The sequence below is a fragment of the Somniosus microcephalus genome, unplaced genomic scaffold (assembly GCF_052327205.1).
Source record: "Somniosus microcephalus isolate GS21.2 unplaced genomic scaffold, FLI_Smic_1.0 unresolved_chr3, whole genome shotgun sequence".
Taxonomy (NCBI): domain Eukaryota; kingdom Metazoa; phylum Chordata; class Chondrichthyes; order Squaliformes; family Somniosidae; genus Somniosus; species Somniosus microcephalus.
Window position 1 is genome coordinate 22513004 of NW_028225181.1, and position 20344 is coordinate 22533347.

Consider the following 20344-nt stretch of genomic DNA (forward strand, 5'->3'; position numbering starts at 1 on the left):
CTGTAACTGGGTGGAGGTGGGTGAGAGGGTTAATCCCCTCCGATAGGGACAGGCTGCCTGGTGTCTGTACCTGAGAGGAGGTGGGTGAGAGGGTTAATCCCTTCCGATAGGGACAGGCTGCCTGGTTTCTGTACCTGAGAGGAGGTGGGTGAGAGGGTTAATCCCCTCCGATAGTGGACAGTCTGCCCAATGTCTGTAACTGGGAGGAGGTGGGTGAGTGGCTTAATCCCCTCCGATAGGGACAGGCTGCCCAGTGTCTGTAACTGGGAGGAGATGGTTGAGTGGGTTAATCCCCTCCGATAGGGACAGGCTGCCCAGTGTCTGTAACTGGGAGGAGGTGGGTGAGAGGGTTAATCCCCTCCGACAGGGACAGTCTGTCCAGTGCCTGTAACTGGGGGAGGTGGGTGAGAGGGTTAATCCCCTCTGATAGGAACAGGCTGCCCAGTGTCTGTAACTGGGGGAGGTGGGTGAGAGGGTTAATCCCCTCTGATAGGAACAGGCTGCCCGGTGTCTGTAACTGGGAGGAGGTGGGTGAGAGGGTTAATCCCCTCCGATAGGGACAGGCTGCCCGGTAACTGTAACTGGGAGGAGGTGGGTAAGAGGGTTAATCCACTCCGATAGGGACAGGCTGCCCGGTGTCTGTAACTGGGAGGAGGTGGGTGAGAGGGTTAATCCCCTCCGATAGGGACAGACTGCCTGGTGTCTGTACCTGAGAGGAGGTGGGTGAGAGGGTTAATCCCGTCAGATAGTGGACAGTCTGTCCGGTGTCTGTAACTGGGAGAAGCTGGGTGAGAGGGTTAATCCCCTCCGATAGGGACAGACTGCCCTATGTCTGTAAGGGGGAGGAGGTGATTGAGAGGGTTAATCCCCTCCGATAGTGGACAGGCTGCCCAGTGTCTGTACCTGAGAGGAGTTGGGTGAGAGAGTTAATCCCCTCCGATAGGGACAGGCTGCCCGGTGTCTGTAACGGGGAGGAGGTGGGTGAGAGGGTTAATCCCCTCCGATTGGGATAGGCTGCCCGGTGTCTGTAACTGGGAGGAGGTGGGTGAGAGGGTTAATCCCCTCCGATAGGGACAGGCTGCCCGGTGTCTGTAACTGGGAGGAGGTGGGTGAGAGGGTTAATCCCCTCCGAAACGGATAGGCTGCCCGGTGTCTGTAACTGGGAGGAGGTGGGTGAGAGGGCTAATCCCCTCCGATAGGGACAGTCCGCCCGGTGTCTTTAAGTGTGAGGAGGTGGGTGAGAGGGTTAACCCCCTCCGATAGGGACAGTCTGCCCAGTGTCTTTAACTGGGAGGAGGTGGGTGAGAGGGTTAATCCCCTCCGATAGGGACAGCCTGCCCGGTGTCTGTAACTGGGTGGTGGTGAATGAGAGGGTTAATCCCCTCTGATAGGAACAGGCTTCCCGGTGTCTCTAACTGGGAGATGGTGAGTGAGAGGGTTAATCCCCTCTGATAGGAACAGGCTTCCCAGTGTCTGTACCTGAGAAGAGTTGGGTGAGAGGGTTAATCCCCTCCGATAGGGTCAGTCTGCCCAGTGTCTGTAACTGGGAGGAGGTGGGTGAGAGGGTTAATCCCCTCCGATAGGGACAGCCTGCCCAGTGTCTGTACCTGAGAAGAGGTGGGTGAGAGGGTTAATCCTCTCCGATAGGGACAGGCTGCCTGCTGTCTGTAACTGGGAGGAGGTGGGTGAGAGGGTTAATCCCCTTCGATAGGGACAGGCTGCCTGCTGTCTGTTACTGGGAGGAGGTGGGTGAGAGGGTTAATCCCCTCCGATAGGGACAGTCTGCCCGGTGTCTGTAACTGGGAGGCGGTTGGAGAAAGGGTTAATCCCCTCCGATAGGGACAGACTGCCTGGTGTCTGTAACTGGGAGGAGGTGGGTGAGAGGGTTAATCCCCTCTGAGAGGGACAGTCTGCCCGGTGTCTGTAACTGGAAGGAGGTGGGTGAGAGGGTTAATCCCCTCCGATAGGGACAGGCTGCCTGGTGTCTGTACCTGAGAGGAGGTGGGTGAGAGGGTTAATCCCCTCCGATTGTGGACAGTCTGTCCGGTATCTGTAACTGGGAGAAGGTGGATGGGAGGGTTAATCCCCTCTGATAGGGACAGTATGCCCGGTGTTTGTAACTGGGAGGAGGTGGTTGAGAGGGTTAATCCCCTCAGATAGGGACAGTCTGCCCGGTGTCTGTAACTGGGAGGAGGTGGGTGAGAGAGTTAATCCCCTTCGAAAGGGACAGTCTGCCCAGTGTCTGTAACTGGGAGGAGGTGGGTGAGAGGTTTAATCCCCTCCGATAGGGACAGTCTGCCCGGTGTCTGTAATTGGGAGGAGGTGGGTGAGAGGGTTAATCCCCTCCGATAGGGATAGGCTGCCCGGTGTCTGTAACTGGGAGGAGGTGGGTGAGAGGATTAATCCCCTCCGATAGGGACAGGCTGCCCGGTGTCTGTAACTGGGAGGAGGTGGGTGAGAGGGTTAATCCCCTCCGATAGGGACAGCCTGCCCAGTGTCTGTAACTGGGAGGAGGTGGGTGAGAGGCTTAATCCCCTCCGATAGGGACAGGCTGCCCAGTGTCTGTAACTGGGAGGAGGTGGGTGAGAGGATTAATCCCCTCCGATAGGGACAGTCTGCCCGGTGTCTTTAACTGGGAGGAGGTGGGTGAGAGGGTTAATCCCCTCCGATAGGGACAGGCTGCCCGGTGTCTTTAACTGGGAGGAGGTGGGTGAGAGGGTTAATCCCCTCCGATAGGGACAGGCTGCCCTGTGTCTGTAACTGGGAGGAGGTGGGTGAGAGGGTTAATCCCCTCCGATAGGGACAGGCTGCCCAGTGTCTGTAACTGGGAGGAGGTGGGTGAGAGGGTTAATCCCCTCCGATAGGGACAGTGTGTCCAGTGTGTGTAACTGGGAGGAGGTGGGTGAGAGGGTTAATCCCCTCCGATAGGGACAGCCTGCCCAGTGTCTGTAACTGGGAGGAGGTGGGTGAGAGGCTTAATCCCCTCCGATAGGGACAGGCTGCCCAGTGTCTGTAACTGGGAGGAGGTGGGTGAGAGGATTAATCCCCTCCGATAGGGACAGTCTGCCCGGTGTCTTTAACTGGGAGGAGGTGGGTGAGAGGGTTAATCCCCTCCGATAGGGACAGGCTGCCCGGTGTCTTTAACTGGGAGGAGGTGGGTGAGAGGGTTAATCCCCTCCGATAGGGACAGGCTGCCCTGTGTCTGTAACTGGGAGGAGGTGGGTGAGAGGGTTAATCCCCTCCGATAGGGACAGCCTGCCCGGTGTCTGTAACTGGGTGGTGGTGAATGAGAGGGTTAATCCCCTCTGATAGGAACAGGCTTCCCGGTGTCTCTAACTGGGAGGTGGTGAGTGAGAGGGTTAATCCCCTCTGATAGGAACAGGCTTCCCAGTGTCTGTACCTGAGAAGAGGTGGGTGAGAGGGTTAATCCCCTCCGATAGGGACAGTCTGCCCAGTGTCTGTAACTGGGAGGAGGTGGGTGAGAGGGTTAATCCCCTCCGATAGGGACAGCCTGCCCAGTGTCTGTACCTGAGAAGAGGTGGGTGAGAGGGTTAATCCTCTCCGATAGGGACAGGCTGCCTGCTGTCTGTAACTGGGAGGAGGTGGGTGAGAGGGTTAATCCCCTTCGATAGGGACAGGCTGCCAGGTGTCTGTACCTGAGAGGAGGTGGGTGAGAGGGATAATCCCCTCCGATAGTGGACAGGCTGCCCGGTGTCTGTTACTGGGAGGAGGTGGGTGAGAGGGTTAATCCCCTCCGATAGGGACAGGCTGCCCGGTGTCTGTAACTGGGAGAAGGTGGATGAGAGGGTTAACCCCCTCCGATAGGAACAGGCTGCCCGGTGTCTGTAACTGGGAGGAGGTGGGTGAGAGGGTTAATCCCCTCCGATAGGGACAGGCTGCCCGGTGTCTGTAACTGGGAGGAGGTGGGTGAGAGGGTTAATCCCCTCCGATAGGGACAGGCTGCCCGGTGTCTGTAACTGGGAGGAGGGGGGTGAGAGGGTTATTCCCCTCCGATAAGGACAGGCTGCCCGGTGTCTGTAACTGGGAGGAGGTGGGTGAGAGGGTTAATCCCTTCCGATAGGGACAGGCTGCCTGGTGTCTGTACCTGAGAGGAGGTGAGTGAGAGGGTTAATCCCCTCCGATAGTGGACAGTCTGCCCAGTGTCTGTAACTGGGAGGAGGTGGGTGAGTGGCTTAATCCACTCCGATAGCGACAGGCTGCCCAGTGTCTGTAACTGGGTGGAGATGGTTGAGTGGGTTAATCCCCTCCGATAGGGACAGGCTGCCCAGTGTCTGTAATTGGGAGGAGGTGGGTGAGAGGGTTAATCCCCTCCGATAGGGACAGTCTGCCCGGTGTCTGTAACTGGGAGGCGGTTGGTGAAAGGGTTAATCCCCTCCGATAGGGACAGACTGCCTGGTGTCTGTAACTGGGAGGAGGTGGGTGAGAGGGTTAATCCCCTCTGAGAGGGACAGTCTGCCCGGTGTCTGTAACTGGGAGGAGGTGGGTGAGAGGGTTAATCCCCTCCGATAGGGACAGGCTGCCTGGTGTCTGTACCTGAGAGGAGGTGGGTGAGAGGGTTAATCCCCTCCGATTGTGGACAGTCTGTCCGGTATCTGTTACTGGGAGAAGGTGGATGGGAGGGTTAATCCCCTCTGATAGGGACAGTATGCCCGGTGTTTGTAACTGGGAGGAGGTGGTTGAGAGGGTTAATCCCCTCAGATAGGGACAGTCTGCCCGGTGTCTGTAACTGGGAGGAGGTGGGTGAGAGAGTTAATCCCCTTCGAAAGGGACAGTCTGCCCAGTGTCTGTAACTGGGAGGAGGTGGGTGAGAGGTTTAATCCCCTCCGATAGGGACAGTCTGCCCGGTGTCTGTAATTGGGAGGAGGTGGGTGAGAGGGTTAATCCCCTCCGATAGGGATAGGCTGCCCGGTGTCTGTAACTGGGAGGAGGTGGGTGAGAGGATTAATCCCCTCCGATAGGGACAGTCTGCCCGGTGTCTGTAACTGGGAGGAGGTGGGTGAGAGGGTTAATCCCCTCCGATAGGGACAGCCTGCCCGGTGTCTGTAACTGGGAGGAGGTGGGTGAGAGGGTTAATCCCCTCCGATAGGGACAGTGTGTCCAGTGTGTGTAACTGGGAGGAGGTGGGTGAGAAGGTTAATCCCCTCCGATAGGGATAGGCTGCCCAGTGTCTGTAGCTGAGAAGAGGTGGGCGAGAGGGTTAATCCCATCCAATAGGGACAGTCTGCCCAGTGTCTGTAACTGGGAGGAGGTGGGTGAGAGGGTGAATCCCCTCCGATAGGGACAGGCTGCCCGGTGTCTGTAACTGGGAGGAGGTGGGTGAGAGGTTTAATCCCCTCCGATAGGGACAGTCTGCCCAGTGTCTGTAACTGGGAGGAGGTGGGTGAGAGGGTTAACCCCCTCCGATAGGGACAGGCTGCCCAGTGTCTGTAACTGGGAGGAGGTGGGTGAGAGGGTTAATCCCCTCCGATAGTGGACAGTCTGCCCGGTGTCTGTAACTGGGAGGAGGTGGGTGAGAGGGTTAATCCCCTCCGACAGGGACAGTCTGTCCAGTGTCTGTAACTGGGGGAGGTGGGTGAGAGGGTTAATCCCCTCTGATAGGAACAGGCTGCCCAGTGTCTATAACTGGGGGAGGTGGGTGAAAGGGTTAATCCCCTCTGATAGGAACAGGCTGCCCGGTGTCTGTAACTGGGAGGAGGTGGGTGAGAGGGTTAATCCCCTCCGATAGCGACAGGCTGCCCGGTGTTTGTAACTGGGAGGAGGAGGGTGAGAGGGTTAATCCCCTCCGATAGGGTCAGTCAGCCCAATGTCTGTAACTGGGAGGAGGTGGGTGAGAGGGTTAATCCCCTCCGATAGGGACAGGCTGCCCGGTGTCTGTAACTGGGAGCTGGTGAGTGAGAGGTTTAATCCCCTCTGATAGGAACTGGCTGCCCAGTGTCTGTAACTGGGAGGAGGTGAGTGAGAGGGTTAATCCACTCCGATTGTAACAGTCTGCCCGGTGTCTGTAACTGGGAGGAGGTGGGTGAGAGGGTTAATCCCCTCCGATAGGGACAGTCTGCCCGGTGTCTGTAATTGGGAGGAGGTGGGTGAGAGGGTTAATCCCCTCCGATAGGGACAGTCGGTCCAGTGTCTGTAACTGGGAGGAGGTGGGTGAGAGGGTTAATCCCCTCCAATAGGGACAGTGTGTCCAGTGTCTGTAACTGGGAGGAGGTGGGTGAGATGGTTAATCCCCTCCGATAGGGAACAGTCTGCCCGATGTCTGTAACTGGGAGGAGGTGGGTGAGAGGGTTAAGCCCCCTCCGATAGTGGACAGGCTGCCCGGTCACTGTAACTGGGAGGAGGTGGGTGAGAGGGTTAATCCCCTCCGATAGGGACAGGCTGCCCGGTGTCTGTACCTGAGAGGAGTTGGGTGAGAGGGTTAATCCCCTCCGATAGTGGACAGTCTGTCCGGTGTCTGTAACTGGGAGAAGGTGGAAGAGAGGGTTAATCCCCTCCGATAGGGACAGTCTGCCCGGTGTCTGTAACTGGGAGGAGGTGGGTGAGAGGGTTAATCCCCTCAGATAGGGACAGTCTGCCCGGTGTCTTTAACTGGGCGGAGGTGGGTGAGAGGGTTAATCCCCTCAGATAGGGACAGTCTGCCCGGTGTCTGTAATGGGGAGGAGGTGATTGAGAGGGTTAATCCCCTCCGATAGGGGACAGGCTGCCCAGTGTTTGTACCTGAGAGGAGGTGGGTGAGAGGGTTAATCCCCTCCGATAGGGACAGTCTGCCCGGTGTCTGTAATTGGGAGGAGGTGCATGAGAGGGTGAATCCCCTCCGATAGGAACAGGCTGCCTGGTGTCTGTACCTGAGAGGAGGTGGGTGAGAGGGTTAATCCCCTCCGATTGTGGACAGTCTGTCCGGTATCTGTAACTGGGAGAAGGTGGATGGGAGGGTTAATCCCCTCTGATAGGGACAGTATGCCCGGTGTTTGTAACTGGGAGGAGGTGGTTGAGAGGGTTAATCCCCTCAGATAGGGACAGTCTGCCCGGTGTCTGTAACTGGGAGGAGGTGGGTGAGAGAGTTAATCCCCTTCGAAAGGGACAGTCTGCCCAGTGTCTGTAACTGGGAGGAGGTGGGTGAGAGGTTTAATCCCCTCCGATAGGGACAGTCTGCCCGGTGTCTGTAATTGGGAGGAGGTGGGTGAGAGGGTTAATCCTCTCCGATAGGGATAGGCTGCCCGGTGTCTGTAACTGGGAGGAGGTGGGTGAGAGGATTAATCCCCTCCGATAGGGACAGGCTGCCCGGTGTCTGTAACTGGGAGGAGGTGGGTGAGAGGGTTAATCCCCTCCGATAGGGACAGCCTGCCCGGTGTCTGTAACTGGGAGGAGGTGGGTGAGAGGGTTAATCCCCTCCGATAGGGACAGTGTGTCCAGTGTGTGTAACTGGGAGGAGGTGGGTGAGAGGGTTAATCCCCTCCGATAGGGACAGCCTGCCCAGTGTCTGTAACTGGGAGGAGGTGGGTGAGAGGCTTAATCCCCTCCGATAGGGACAGGCTGCCCAGTGTCTGTAACTGGGAGGAGGTGGGTGAGAGGATTAATCCCCTCCGATAGGGACAGTCTGCCCGGTGTCTTTAACTGGGAGGAGGTGGGTGAGAGGGTTAATCCCCTCCGATAGGGACAGGCTGCCCGGTGTCTTTAACTGGGAGGAGGTGGGTGAGAGGGTTAATCCCCTCCGATAGGGACAGGCTGCCCTGTGTCTGTAACTGGGAGGAGGTGGGTGAGAGGGTTAATCCCCTCCGATAGGGACAGGCTGCCCAGTGTCTGTAACTGGGAGGAGGTGGGTGAGAGGGTTAATCCCCTCCGATAGGGACAGTGTGTCCAGTGTGTGTAACTGGGAGGAGGTGGGTGAGAGGGTTAATCCCCTCCGATAGGGACAGCCTGCCCAGTGTCTGTAACTGGGAGGAGGTGGGTGAGAGGCTTAATCCCCTCCGATAGGGACAGGCTGCCCAGTGTCTGTAACTGGGAGGAGGTGGGTTAGAGGATTAATCCCCTCCGATAGGGACAGTCTGCCCGGTGTCTTTAACTGGGAGGAGGTGGGTGAGAGGGTTAATGCCCTCCGATAGGGACAGGCTGCCCGGTGTCTTTAACTGGGAGGAGGTGGGTGAGAGGGTTAATCCCCTCCGATAGGGACAGGCTGCCCTGTGTCTGTAACTGGGAGGAGGTGGGTGAGAGGGTTAATCCCCTCCGATAGGGACAGCCTGCCCGGTGTCTCTAACTGGGTGGTGGTGAATGAGAGGGTTAATCCCCTCTGATAGGAACAGGCTTCCCGGTGTCTCTAACTGGGAGGTGGTGAGTGAGAGGGTTAATCCCCTCTGATAGGAACAGGCTTCCCAGTGTCTGTACCTGAGAAGAGGTGGGTGAGAGGGTTAATCCCCTCCGATAGGGACAGTCTGCCCAGTGTCTGTAACTGGGAGGAGGTGGGTGAGAGGGTTAATCCCCTCCGATAGGGACAGCCTGCCCAGTGTCTGTACCTGAGAAGAGGTGGGTGAGAGGGTTAATCCTCTCCGATAGGGACAGGCTGCCTGCTGTCTGTAACTGGGAGGAGGTGGGTGAGAGGGTTAATCCCCTTCGATAGGGACAGGCTGCCAGGTGTCTGTACCTGAGAGGAGGTGGGTGAGAGGGATAATCCCCTCCGATAGTGGACAGGCTGCCCGGTGTCTGTTACTGGGAGGAGGTGGGTGAGAGGGTTAATCCCCTCCGATAGGGACAGGCTGCCCGGTGTCTGTAACTGGGAGAAGGTGGATGAGAGGGTTAACCCCCTCCGATAGGAACAGGCTGCCCGGTGTCTGTAACTGGGAGGAGGTGGGTGAGAGGGTTAATCCCCTCCGATAGGGACAGGCTGCCCGGTGTCTGTAACTGGGAGGAGGTGGGTGAGAGGGTTAATCCCCTCCGATAGGGACAGGCTGCCCGGTGTCTGTAACTGGGAGGAGGGGGGTGAGAGGGTTATTCCCCTCCGATAGGGACAGGCTGCCCGGTGTCTGTAACTGGGAGGAGGTGGGTGAGAGGGTTAATCCCCTCCGATAGGGACAGGCTGCCTGGTGTCTGTACCTGAGAGGAGGTGAGTGAGAGGGTTAATCCCCTCCGATAGTGGACAGTCTGCCCAGTGTCTGTAACTGGGAGGAGGTGGGTGAGTGGCTTAATCCCCTCCGATAGGGACAGGCTGCCCAGTGTCTGTAACTGGGAGGAGATGGTTGAGTGGGTTAATCCCCTCCGATAGGGACAGGCTGCCCAGTGTCTGTAATTGGGAGGAGGTGGGTGAGAGGGTTAATCCCCTCCGATAGGGACAGTCTGCCCGGTGTCTGTAACTGGGAGGCGGTTGGTGAAAGGGTTAATCCCCTCCGATAGGGACAGACTGCCTGGTGTCTGTAACTGGGAGGAGGTGGGTGAGAGGGTTAATCCCCTCTGAGAGGGACAGTCTGCCCGGTGTCTGTAACTGGGAGGAGGTGGGTGAGAGGGTTAATCCCCTCCGATAGGGACAGGCTGCCTGGTGTCTGTACCTGAGAGGAGGTGGGTGAGAGGGTTAATCCCCTCCGATTGTGGACAGTCTGTCCGGTATCTGTTACTGGGAGAAGGTGGATGGGAGGGTTAATCCCCTCTGATAGGGACAGTATGCCCGGTGTTTGTAACTGGGAGGAGGTGGTTGAGAGGGTTAATCCCCTCAGATAGGGACAGTCTGCCCGGTGTCTGTAACTGGGAGGAGGTGGGTGAGAGAGTTAATCCCCTTCGAAAGGGACAGTCTGCCCAGTGTCTGTAACTGGGAGGAGGTGGGTGAGAGGTTTAATCCCCTCCGATAGGGACAGTCTGCCCGGTGTCTGTAATTGGGAGGAGGTGGGTGAGAGGGTTAATCCCCTCCGATAGGGATAGGCTGCCCGGTGTCTGTAACTGGGAGGAGGTGGGTGAGAGGATTAATCCCCTCCGATAGGGACAGGCTGCCCGGTGTCTGTAACTGGGAGGAGGTGGGTGAGAGGGTTAATCCCCTCCGATAGGGACAGCCTGCCCGGTGTCTGTAACTGGGAGGAGGTGGGTGAGAGGGTTAATCCCCTCCGATAGGGACAGTGTGTCCAGTGTGTGTAACTGGGAGGAGGTGGGTGAGAAGGTTAATCCCCTCCGATAGGGATAGGCTGCCCAGTGTCTGTAGCTGAGAAGAGGTGGGCGAGAGGGTTAATCCCATCCAATAGGGACAGTCTGCCCAGTGTCTGTAACTGGGAGGAGGTGGGTGAGAGGGTGAATCCCCTCCGATAGGGACAGTCTGCCCAGTGTCTGTAACTGGGAGGAGGTGGGTGAGAGGGTTAACCCCCTCCGATAGGGACAGGCTGCCCAGTGTCTGTAACTGGGAGGAGGTGGGAGAGAGGGTTAATCCCCTCCGATAGTGGACAGTCTGCCCGGTGTCTGTAACTGGGAGGAGGTGGGTGAGAGGGTTAATCCCCTCCGACAGGGACAGTCTGTCCAGTGTCTGTAACTGGGGGAGGTGGGTGAGAGGGTTAATCCCCTCTGATAGGAACAGGCTGCCCAGTGTCTATAACTGGGGGAGGTGGGTGAAAGGGTTAATCCCCTCTGATAGGAACAGGCTGCCCGCTGTCTGTAACTGTGAGGAGGTGGGTGAGAGGGTTAATCCCCTCCGATAGGGACAGGCTGCCCGGTGTTTGTAACTGGGAGGAGGAGGGTGAGAGGGTTAATCCCCTCCGATAGGGTCAGTCAGCCCAATGTCTGTAACTGGGAGGAGGTGGGTGAGAGGGTTAATCCCCTCCGATAGGGACAGGCTGCCCGGTGTCTGTAACTGGGAGCTGGTGAGTGAGAGGTTTAATCCCCTCTGATAGGAACTGGCTGCCCAGTGTCTGTAACTGGGAGGAGGTGAGTGAGAGGGTTAATCCACTCCGATTGTAACAGTCTGCCCGGTGTCTGTAACTGGGAGGAGGTGGGTGAGAGGGTTAATCCCCTCCGATAGGGACAGTCTGCCCGGTGTCTGTAATTGGGAGGAGGTGGGTGAGAGGGTTAATCCCCTCCGATAGGGACAGTGTGTCCAGTGTCTGTAACTGGGAGGAGGTGGGTGAGAGGGTTAATCCCCTCCAATAGGGACAGTGTGTCCAGTGTCTGTAACTGGGAGGAGGTGGGTGAGATGGTTAATCCCCTCCGATAGGGAACAGTCTGCCCGATGTCTGTAACTGGGAGGAGGTGGGTGAGAGGGTTAATCCCCTCCGATAGGGACAGGCTGCCCGGTCACTGTAACTGGGAGGAGGTGGGTGAGAGGGTTCATCCCCTCCGATAGGGACAGGCTGCCCGGTGTCTGTACCTGAGAGGAGTTGGGTGAGAGGGTTAATCCCCTCCGATAGTGGACAGTCTGTCCGGTGTCTGTAACTGGGAGAAGGTGGAAGAGAGGGTTAATCCCCTCCGATAGGGACAGTCTGCCCGGTGTCTGTAACTGGGAGGAGGTGGGTGAGAGGGTTAATCCCCTCAGATAGGGACAGTCTGCCCGGTGTCTTTAACTGGGCGGAGGTGGGTGAGAGGGTTAATCCCCTCAGATAGGGACAGTCTGCCCGGTGTCTGTAATGGGGAGGAGGTGATTGAGAGGGTTAATCCCCTCCGATAGGGGACAGGCTGCCCAGTGTCTGTACCTGAGAGGAGGTGGGTGAGAGGGTTAATCCCCTCCGATAGGGACAGTCTGCCCGGTGTCTGTAATTGGGAGGAGGTGCATGAGAGGGTGAATCCCCTCCGATAGGAACAGGCTGCCTGGTGTCTGTAACTGGGAGGAGCTGGGTGAGAGGTTTAATCCCCTCCGATAGGGACAGGCTGCCCAGTGTCTGTAACTGAGAGGAGGTGGGTGAGAGGGTTAATCCCCTCCGATTGGGACAGTCTTCCCGGTGTCTGTAACTGAGAGGAGGTGGGTGAGAGGGTTAATCCCCTCCGATAGGGACAGGCTGCCCGGTGTCTGTAACTGGGAGGAGGTGGGTGAGAGGGTTAATCCCCTCCGATAGGGACAGTCTGCCCGGTGTCTGTAACTGAGAGGAGGTGGGTGAGTGGGTTAATCCCTTCCGATAGGGACAGTCTGCCTGGTGTCTGTAACTGGGAGGAGGTGGGTGAGAGGGTTAATCCCCTCCGATAGGGACAGTCTGCCCGGTGTCTGTAACTGGGAGGAGGTGGGTGAGAGGGTTAATCCCCTCCGATAGGGATCGGCTGCCCAGTGTCTGTAACTGGGAGGAGGTGGGTGAGAGGTTTAATCCCCTCCGATAGGGACAGTCTGCCCGGTGTCTTTAACTGGGAGGAGGTGGGTGAGAGGGTTAATCCCCTCCGATAGGGACAGCCTGCCCGGTGTCTGTAACTGGGTGGTGGTGAATGAGAGGGTTAATCCCCTCTGATAGGAACAGGCTTCCCGGTGTCTGTAACTGGGAGGAGGTGGGTGAGAGGGTTAATCCGCTCCGATAGGAACAGTCTGCCCGGTGTCTGTAATTGGGAGGAGGTGGGTGAGAGGGTTAATCCCCTCCGATAGGGACAGTCTGCCCGGTGTCTGTAACTGGGAGGAGGTGGGTGAGAGGGTTAATCCCCTCCGATACGGACAGTCTGCCCGGTGTCTGTAACTGGGAGAGGTGGGTGAGAGGGTTAATCCCCTCCGATAGGGACAGTGTGTCCGGTGTCTGTAACTGGGAGGAGGTGTTTGAGAATGTTAACCCCCTCCGATAGGGACAGTCTGCCCAGTGTCTGTAACTGGGAGGAGGTGGGTGAGAGGGTTAATCCCCTCCGATAGGGACAGACTGCCCGGTGTCTGTAACTGGGAGGAGGTGGGTGAGAGGGTTAATCCCCTCCGATAGGGACAGGCTGCCAGGTGTCTGTACCTGGGAGGAGGTGGGTGAGAGGGTTAATCCCCTCCGATAGGGACAGGCTGCCCGGTGTCTGTAACTGGGAGAAGGTGGATGAGAGGGTTAATCCCCTCCGATAGGAAAAGGCTGCCCGGTGTCTGTACCTGGGAGGAGGTGGGTAAGAGGTTTAATCCTCTCCGATAGGGGACAGTCTGTCCAGTGTCTGTAACTGGGAGGAGGTGGGTGAGAGGGTTAATTCCCTCCGATAGTGGACAGGCTGCCCGGTGTCTGTAACTGGGAGGAGGTGGGTGAGAGGGTTAATCCCCTCCGATAGGGACAGGCTGCCCGGTGTCTGTAACTGGGAGGAGGGGGGTGAGAGGGTTATTCCCCTCCGATAGGGACATGCTGCCCGGTGTCTGTAACTGGGAGGAGGTGGGTGAGAGGGTTAATCCCCTCCGATAGGGACAGGCTGCCTGGTGTCTGTACCTGAGAGGAGGTGGGTGAGAGGGTTAATCCCCTCCGATAGTGGACAGTCTGCCCAGTGTCTGTAACTGGGAGGAGGTGGGTGAGTGGGTTAATCCCCTCCGATAGGGACAGTCTGCCCAGTGTCTGTAACTGGGAGGAGGTGGGTGAGTGGGTTAATCCCCTCAGATAGGGACAGTCTGCCCGGTGTCTTTAACTGGGAGGAGGTGGGTGAGAGGGTTAATCCCCTCCGATAGGGACATTCTGCCCGGTGTCTGTAACTGGGAGGCGGTTGGTGAAAGGGTTAATCCCCTCCGATAGGGACAGACTGCCTGGTGTCTGTAACTGGGAGGAGGTGGGTGAGAGGGTTAATCCCCTCCGATAGGAACAGGCTGCCCGATGTCTGTAACTGGGAGGAGGTGGGTGAGAGGATTAATCCCCTCCGATAGGGACATTCTGCCCGGTGTCTGTAACTGGGAGGCGGTTGGTGAAAGGGTTAATCCCCTCCGATAGGGACAGACTGCCTGGTGTCTGTAACTGGGAGGAGGTGGGTGAGAGGGTTAATCCCCTCCGATAGGAACAGGCTGCCCGGTGTCTGTAATTGGGAGGAGGTGGGTGAGAGGGTTAAGCCCCTCCGACAGGGACAGTCTGCCCAGTGTCTGTAACTGGGAGGAGGTGAGTGAGAGGGTTAATCCCCTCCGATAGGAACAGGCTGCCCGGTGTCTGTAACTGGGAGCTGGTGAGTGAGAGGGTTAATATCCTCTGATACGGACAGTCTGCCCAGTGTCTGTAACTGGGAGGAGGTGGGTGAGAGGGTTAATCCCCTCCGACAGGGACAGTCTGCCCAGTGTCTGTAACTGGGAGGAGGTGGGTGAGAGGGTTAATCCCCTCCAACAGGGACAGGCTGCCCGGTGTCTGTAACTGGGAGTAGGTTGTTGTATCCGTGTGTTAATGGAGACACGGAACGCAGGAGTTGGTTTAACAGGTGTTTACTGAACAAAGTCTGGAGGTGAACTAAAAGATACAAGATGCTATACAGGCTTATATACCCGAGTGGTCACTACCGGTATTACAGTACACAGCGGCTCTTAAAGGTACATACACTACATAGGTGGTTGAGAGGGTTAATCTCCTCCGATAGGGGACAACCTGCCCGGTGTCTGTAACAGGGAGGAGGTCGATGAGAGGGTTAATTCCCTCAGATAGGGACAGCCTGCCCCGTGTCTGTAACTGGGAGGAGGTGGGTGAGAGGGTTAATCCTCTCTGATAGGGACAGGCTGCCTAGTGTCTGTAACTGGGAGGAGCTGGGTGAGAGGGTTAAACCCCTCCGATAAGGGACAGTCTGCCCGGTGTCTGTAACTGGGAGGAGGTGGGTGAGAGGGTTAATCCCTTCCGATAGGAGCAGGCTGCCTGGTGTCTGTAACTGGGAGGAGCTGGGTGAGAGGGTTAATCCCCTCTGATAGGAACAGGCATCCCGGTGTCTGTAACTGGGAGGAGGTGGGTGAGAGGGTTAATCCCCTGTGATACGGACAGTCTGCCCAGTGTCTGTAACTGGGAGGTGGGTGAGAGGGTTAATCCCCTCTGATAGGAACAGGCTTCCCGGTGTCTGTTACTGGGAGGTGGTGGGTGAGATGGGTTAATCCCCTCTGATACGGACAGTCTGCCCAGTGTCTGTAACTGGGAGGAGGTGGGTGAGAGGGTTAATCCCCTCCGATAGGAACAGTCTGCCCGGTGTCTGTAACTGGGAGGAGGTGTGTGAGAGGGTTAATCCCCTCCGATAGAGACAGGCTGACCGGTGTCTGTAACTGGGAGGAGGTGGGTGAGGGGGTTAATCCCCTCCAATAGGGACAGACTGCCCAGTGTCTGTAACTGGGAGGCGGTGGGTGAGAGGATTAATGTCCTCCGATAGGTACAGCCTGCCCACTGTCTGTAACTGGGGCGAGGTGAGTGAGAGGGTTAATCCTCTCTGATCGGGACAAGCTGTCCAGTGTCTGTAACTGGGGCGAGGTGAGTGAGAGGGTTAATCCCCTCCGATAGGGATCAGGCTGCCCGGTGTCTGTAACATGGAGGAGGTGGGTGAGAAGGTTTATCCCCTCCGATAGGGACAGACTGTCCGGTGCCTGTAACTGGGAGGAGGTGGGTGAGAGGGTTAATCCTCTCCGATAGGGACAGTCTGTCCGGTGTCTGTAACTGGGAGGAGGTGGGTGAGAGGGTTAATCCTCTCCGATAGGGACAGTCTGTCTGGTGTCTGTAACTGGGAGGAGGTGGGTGAGAGGGTTAATCCTCTCCGATAGGGCAGTCTGCCCGGTGTCTGTAACTGGGAGGAGGCGGGTGAGAGGCTTTAATCTAATGGAAGTTTCTCGGTTGCTTTCAGAGACGGAAAGCAGGTAGGAATCATCGCAGAGGACAAGCACTATGATTTCAACCTCCAGGAGATGCGGTTACTGAAGAAGCCACTGCGGGTCCGGCGGGTAAGTGCTTCCTGGGTCCTAACTAGCCAACTAACTACTCAGTAAACTTACCAACTAAACATCTAACTCACTACCCTGCAGTGTGCACCATCTACAAGATGCACTACAGCACCTCCCAAACCCGCCTAGAAGGACAAGGGCAGCAGGCGCACGGAAACACCTCCAAGTTCCTCTCCAAGTCACACACCATCCTGACTTGGATGTATATCGCTGATCCTTCATCGTCGCTGGGTCAAAATGCTGGAACTCCCTCCCTGACAGCACTGTGGGAGCACCTTCACCACACGGACTGCAGCGGTTCAAGAAGGCGGCTCACCACCACCTTCTCAACATAGAAACATAGAAGATAGGAGCAGGAGCAGGCCGTTCGGCCCCTCGAGCCTGCTCCGCCATTCAATGAGATCATGGCTGATCATCCAAATTCAGTACCCTGCCCCTGCCTTCTCCCCATATCCCTTGATCCCTTTAGCCTTAAGAAATATATCTACCTCCTTCTTGAATATATTTAATGAATTGGCCTCCACTGCCTTCTGTGGTAGAGAATTCCACAGGCTCACCACTCTCTGGGTGAAGAAATTCCTCCTCATCTCTGTCCTAAATGGCTTACCCCTTATCCTTAGACTGTGACCCCTGGTTCTGGACTCCCCGACCATCGGGAACATCCTTCCAACATCTAGTCTGTCCAGTCCTGTCAGAATTTTATATGTTTCAATGAGATCCCCTCTCATTCTTCTAAACTCCAGTGACTATAAGACCAATCGACCCAATCTCTCCTCGTACGTCATTCCTGCCATCTCAGGTATCAGCCTGGTGAATCTTCGCTGCACTCCTTCCATGGCAAGATCATTCTTCCTCAGATAAGGCGACCAAAACTGCACACAATACTCAAGGTGTGGTCTCACCAAGGCGCTGTACAACTGCAGCAAGACATCCTTGTTCCTGTACTCAAACCCTCTCGCTATGAAGGCCAACATACCATTTGCCTTCTTAACTGCCTGCTGCCCCTGCATGCTTACCTTCAGCGACTGGTGCACAAGGACACCCAGGTCTCGTTGCACTTCCCCTTCTCCCAATCTATTGCCGTTCAGATAATAATCTGCCTTCCTGTTTTTGCCACCAAAGTGGATAACCTCACATTTATCCACATTATATTGCATCTGCCATGCTTCTGCCCAATCACCCAACCTATCCAAATCATCCTGGAGTTTCTTGGCATCCTCCTCACAGCACACACGCCCACCCAGCTTTGTGTCATCTGAAAACTTGGAGATATTACATCTAGTTCCCTCGTCCAGATCATTAATATATATTGTGAATAGCTGGGGTCCAAGGACTGATCCCTGCGGTACCCCACTAGTCACTGCCTGCCACTCGGAAAAAGACCCGTTTATTCCAACTCTTTGCTTTCTGTCTGCCAACCAGTTCTCTATCCAAGTCAATACCTTGCCCCCAATCCCATGTGCCTTAACTTTACACGCTAATCTCTTATGCGGGACCTTATCGAAAGCCTTCTGAAAGTCCAAATACACCACATCCACTGGTTCTCCCTTATCTATTTTACCAGTTACATCCTCAAAAAATTCCAGTAGATTAGTCAAGCATGATTTACCTTTTGTATATCCATGTTGACTTTGTCCGATCCATTCACTGTTTTCCAAGTGCTCTGCTAGTACATCTTTTATAATGGATTCTAGCATTTTCCCCACTACCGATGTCAGGCTTACCGGTCTGTAATTCCCCGTTTTCTCTCTACCACCTTTTTTGAACAGTGGGGTAATATTAGCTACCCGCCAATCCATGGGTACTGTTCCAGAGTCTATCGAATTTTGGAAGATGACCAGCAATGCATCCACTATTTCTAGGGCCACTTCCTTAAGTACCCTAGGATGTAGATTATCAGGCCCTGGGGATTTATCGGCCTTCAATCCTGTCAATTTATCTAACACCATTTCCCTTCAAATACTGATTTCTATCAATTCCTCCCTTTCATCAGACCCTATGTTCCCCAACATCTCTGGGAGGTTATTTGTGTCCTCCTTTGTGAAGACAGAACCAAAGTATGTATTTAATTGGTTGGCCATTTCTTTGCTCCCCATTATAAATTCCCCTGATTCTGACTGCAGGGGACCTACGCTTGACTTCACCAATCTTTTTCTCTTCACATATCTATAAAAGCTTTTACAGTCAGTTTTTATGTTGCCTGCAAGCTTACTCTCATACTCTATTTTCCCCCCTCTTAATTAATCCCTTTGTCCTCCTTTGTTGAATCCTAAACTGTTCCCAATCCTCAGGTTTACTGCTTTTTCTGGCCAATTTATATGGCCTCTCCTTGGATCTTATGCTATCTCTAATTTCCCTTGTTAGCCACGGTTGAGTCACCTTTTTTGTTTTATTTGTATGTCAAACTGGGATGAACAAATTCTGTAGTTCAACCATGCGATCTTTGAACATTTGCCATTGCCTATCCACCGTCAACCCTTTGAGTGACATTCCCCAATCAATCCTACCCAACTCGCGCCTCAGACCATCGTAGTTTCCTTTATTTAAATTCAGGACCCTAGTCTCTGAGTCAACTACTTCACTCTCCATCTTAATGACGAATTCTATCATATTATGATCGCTCCGACCCAAGGGGCCTCGCACAACAAGATTGCTAATTAATCCTTTCTCATTAAATAATACCCAGTCTAAGATGGCCTGATCTCTAGTTGTTAAGTAACTGTGAAAAAAACAGAAGTTTCAGCTGTGCGCGCTGCCTCTCAGGCGCAGGCGTTTGACCTGTCAAGCCCTTTCTACACAGAATAGATGTTCCGGTTTCCAGCGCATGCGCAGTGCATGCCTAAGACCGGCACTTCCGTTGGCCCTACGGGTGAGTACACAGCGCGTACACACCCGTAGGGAAACGGAATTTCTGGGCCAGCGTGACTTCTGCTCCTCTCCAACCTAACTGAACTGCTGCTGAAGCCCTCGTCCACGCCTTTGTCACCTCTGGACCTGACTGTTCCAACGCACTCCTGGCCGGCCTCCCATCATCCACCCTCCATTAACTTCAGCTCATCCAAAACTCTGCTGCCCCCCCCGTGTCTTAACTCACACCAAGTCCCATTCACCCATCAACCCCTGTGCTCGCTGACCTGCATTGGCTCCCGGTTCGGCAACGCCGCAGTTTTAAAATTCTCGATCCTTGTGTTCAATTCCCTCCACGGCCTCGCTCCTCCAGTTCTCTCGAAACTCCTCCAGCCCTACAACCCACCGAGATCTCAGCACTCCTCCAAATTTGGACTCTTGCGCATCCCTGATTTTATTGCTCCACCATTGGAGGCCAGCCCAACGCCCTGAGCTCTGGAATTCACCTGCTGAGTATTTCCAGCATTTTCTGCTTTTATAAAATTATCTACTCAAACGGGGTTGTATTCTCCTTTGCCTCCAGACAGATGTGATCATCGTAGAGTGCACGTATGACACAAGGGGTCGGTCAAAAGTGACAGTAGTAAGTATTAAAAGAGATATATCAGAGTGTTATAGTGAGGGGTGTGGGGTATATCAGAGTGTTATAGTGAGGGGTGTGGGGTATATCAGAGTGTTACAGTGAGGGGTGTGGGGTATATCAGAGTGTTATAGTGAGGGGTGTGGGGTATATCAGAGTGTTACAGTAAGGTGTGTGGTGTATATCAGAGTGTTACAGTGAGGGGTGTGGGGTATATCAGTGTGTTACAGTGAGGGGTGTGGGGTATATCAGAGTGTTACAGTGAGGGGTGTGGGGTATATCAGAGTGTTATGGTGAGGGGTGTGGGGTATATCAGAGCGTTACAGTGAGGGGTGTGGGGTGTATCAGAGCGTTACAGTGAGGGGTGTGGGGTATATCAGAGTGTTGCAGTGTGGGGTGTGGGGTATATCAGAGTGTTATGGTGAGGGGTGTGGGGTATATCAGAGTGTTACAGTGAGGGGTGTGGGGCATATCAGAGCGTACAGTGTGGGGTGTGGGGTATATCAGTGTACAGTGAGGGGTGTGGGGTATATCTGACTGTTACAGAGAGGTGTGTGGAGTATATCAGAATGTAGCAGTGAGTGGTGTGGGGTATATCAGAGTGTTACAGTCAGGAGTGTGGGGTATATCAGAGTGTGACATTGAGGGTTTTGGGGTATATCGGAGTGTTACAGTTAGGGGTGTGGGATATATCAGAGTGTTACAGTGAGGGGTGTGGGGTATATCAGAGTGTTACAGTGAGGGGTGTGGCGTATATCAGAGCGTTACACTGATGGGAGTGGGGTATATCAGAGTGTTGCAGTGAGGGGTGTGGGGTATATCAGAGTGTTATACTGACGGGAGTGGGGTATATCAGATTGTTACAGTGAGAGGTGTGGGGTATATCAGTGTGTTTCAGTGAGGGGTGTGGGGTATATTAAAGTGTGACAGTGAGGTGTGTTGGGTATATCATTGAGTTACAGTGAGAGGTGTGGGGTATATCAGAGTTTTACACTGGGGTTTGTGGGGTATATCAGCGTGTTACAGTGAGGGTGTGGGGTATATTAGAGTGTTACAGTGAGGGGTGTGGGGTATAT

At 55.1% G+C, this 20344-nt stretch overlaps 1 protein-coding gene across 3 annotated transcripts in view; it reads left to right on the forward strand.

The window, feature by feature from the left end:
• Nucleotides 1-20344, forward strand: part of moxd1l (monooxygenase, DBH-like 1, like) — a 295828-nt gene that overhangs the window by 238440 nt on the left and 37044 nt on the right. For 2 of the 3 annotated variants that reach the window (XM_085976728.1, XM_085976730.1), the window contains exons 9-10: nucleotides 15685-15781; nucleotides 19212-19271. In XM_085976728.1, the coding sequence (XP_085832854.1) occupies nucleotides 15685-15781; nucleotides 19212-19271 (157 nt within the window). The remainder of the gene's footprint in view (nucleotides 1-15684; nucleotides 15782-19211; nucleotides 19272-20344) is intronic. The other variant, XM_085976729.1, reaches the window with a different exon arrangement.